The 2,314-nt window shown below is 73.6% G+C and overlaps 1 protein-coding gene across 1 annotated transcript in view; it reads right to left on the reverse strand.

The window, feature by feature from the left end:
* The window catches only part of SUMO3 (small ubiquitin-like modifier 3), an 8,314-nt gene extending 6,740 nt beyond the window's left edge, over nt 1-1,574 (reverse strand). The window contains exon 1 of the mRNA XM_012731210.1: nt 1,399-1,574. Coding sequence (XP_012586664.1) covers nt 1,399-1,574 — 176 coding nt within the window. The remainder of the gene's footprint in view (nt 1-1,398) is intronic.
* Nucleotides 1,575-2,314: the final 740 nt, after the last annotated feature.

Below are 2,314 nucleotides of genomic sequence, written 5' to 3' on the forward strand. Positions count from 1 at the left end.
CGGGCGCTCGCCGCCTGCGGCAGTGGCAGCCTGCCCTGCGCCCCCGAGCCCCAGCGGGTCACACTGGGCGCATCTGACTGAGGGGTCTGGGCCTGGGTGCACCGTGGCTCTGGGAGGCGCCCTCGGGGGCCGGTGGCGAGTGAGTGACCCGCGGGAGGCAGCAGAATGGGCGCAGCCCAGCGGGGGGGGGGGCCGGTCAGTCTGAGTGCAGGGGCGGGCGCTGGTGCTTGCAGGGGTCCGGCTGGCCGTGCCCACCGCAAACAGCCCACCTTTGCCAACAGGCCTGGCCTGGCTCTGTGCACCAAGCAGCCTAGAACCTCCCTCACCTTGACGGCGACCTGCAAAGGTGGACACTGGGCTCGGCGTGACGGGTGTCACTTCACTGTCCTTGACGGCAGGGGCCCTCCACCTGCCCTCAGCTCCGGCCAGCGGCCTGGCCCTTCTGGTCAGTCAGCTTAAAACGGTCCTCCAGCCTGGCCCTGCCCTCCAGCAGCACCTCGCTGGGCACTGGGCGCCGGTCAGTAAGGACCACCCTTGGTCCCTGGCCAGGCAGGACGGTCCTGGGGCCCAGCCGCCTGCATTCCTGTGACCTCCTTGGGAGGTCAGCTTGGCTGGACACGGCCCAGAGTGGGCTGCTGAGGGGCCGCAGCGCCTGCCCACCGCCCGCCCAGGGAGGAGCCCGAGAGCCCTCGCGCCTGGCTCTGGGGTGGTGGGGAGACCGGCGGCGGCCTGCGGGCTCAGGGACTCAGCGGCCGGGATCCGGCTCTGCCGGCTCTCACCGAGGCCCCTTGGCAGGCAAACAGCCCCACGCCGCCGCCCGGTGCCCGCCCGCGCCTCCCAGGGAGCCGCCCGGCCAGCCGGCCTGACGCCCTGCGGCCTCTCCCAGGGCCCGCCGCGGTGCCCACGGACTCGGCCAACCAAGAATCTCGCCCCTTGAGCAACTGCCAGGCCCTGGTGCTGGGGCAGCGGGAGCCGGGGGCCAGCCAGCCCGCCCCTGCGAACCCCGTTGGGAGGCGTCCGCGAGGCTGTTGTCTGGGGGCGCTGCTGCTCTGAAGTGGTGACCGAGGCCTAGCCACTCACTGCCCCACACCTGCCACTGTCCAGAGGCCTGGCCCCGCGCGCCAGGGGCCCCTCCCAGCCTGAACCCCCTCTCCTTGGCGGGCAGTCCTGGAGGGGCACCCAGAAGCACCTGTACCCCTCAGTCCTCCCCCAGGGCGCAGGCCTCCTGGGCCTCCGTCAGCCACTGGCCGGCCTGGGGCAGGCCTGCCCAGCCCCACCCCCACCTGAGTGCTGGGGCGGGCTGACCCCAGGGCCCTCTGGGCGGAGGCAGCGGGCACCAGGCCCCAGGGCGCAGCAGAGGAGCCAGGGAGGAGGGACAGGCCGGCCTGATGCCCCCACCCTGGGCGCTGGCACTTGGGGCTCCCCACCGTAGCTCCCGGGGAGGCGGAGGCCTCCAGGCCGGCCAACACCGGGGGTCTGAAGACAGCGGCCTGCGGTGTCTGCCCCGGGAGCGGCCCAAGGCTGGGCTCTCGCCGAGCAAGTAGACGCAGACGCGCGGGGTGCGGCAAGCTCATCGCTTCAAAAACATTTACTGGAAACATTAAAAATTAAGGCTGTAGGCACTTGGCGCTGTCTGCGGGGCTACAGCCGGCTGCGCCCCACGCCGACAGAGGCCGGCTGGCACCCGGGCGAGTCAGGGCGCGGCGCCCTCACCCCCGGCGTCGGGGACGAGCAGGGGCCGCGGCGGCTCCCCAGGGTGCGGAGGGCGGCGTGGGGCGGAGCCCGGGTCTGGTCTGGAGGCATGTGGGCGCCCCCGGCCCCGGCCCCGCCTCCCAAGGGCAGCCCCAGGGGGCGTGACTGCCGGCACAGGGACAGGGCCCCCGGGGCCCCCGGGGGCTCGAGAGGCGCGTCCTCGGTCCCGGGCTCCCTGACCTGGCCGGTGGCCGCCCACCACCTCCAGCTGACAGCCGCCAGCAGGGCCGGCAGTCGTGTCCGTGGAGAACCCCAGGGGTGCTCAGGGGCGCGTCACAGCCCCCCGTGAGTGGTGCGCACGGACAGCAGGGCCCTGAGGTCTGCTGGGGGAACCAAGTTTTCTGGAGACGGAGGGTGACGGGCGCCCCACTCGGGAGGGCCCGGGGGCCGGGGGCAGACGGTCAGGCGGGCGCTGCAGGCCGGCGTCCCGAGTGGCTCAGTTCTCGAATCTGGCGTACGGGTTCTCTTCCCTGAACAAACCTGGAACCAAACGGACGTGGCTGCACGCCGCTGAGGGCCTGGGCGGCCGGACGCCCCGAAGCCCCGACGGCCGGAGCCGGGC

This window comes from Condylura cristata, unplaced genomic scaffold (assembly GCF_000260355.1).
Source record: "Condylura cristata isolate star-nosed mole 26May11 unplaced genomic scaffold, ConCri1.0 scaffold00003, whole genome shotgun sequence".
Taxonomy (NCBI): Eukaryota; Metazoa; Chordata; class Mammalia; order Eulipotyphla; family Talpidae; genus Condylura; species Condylura cristata.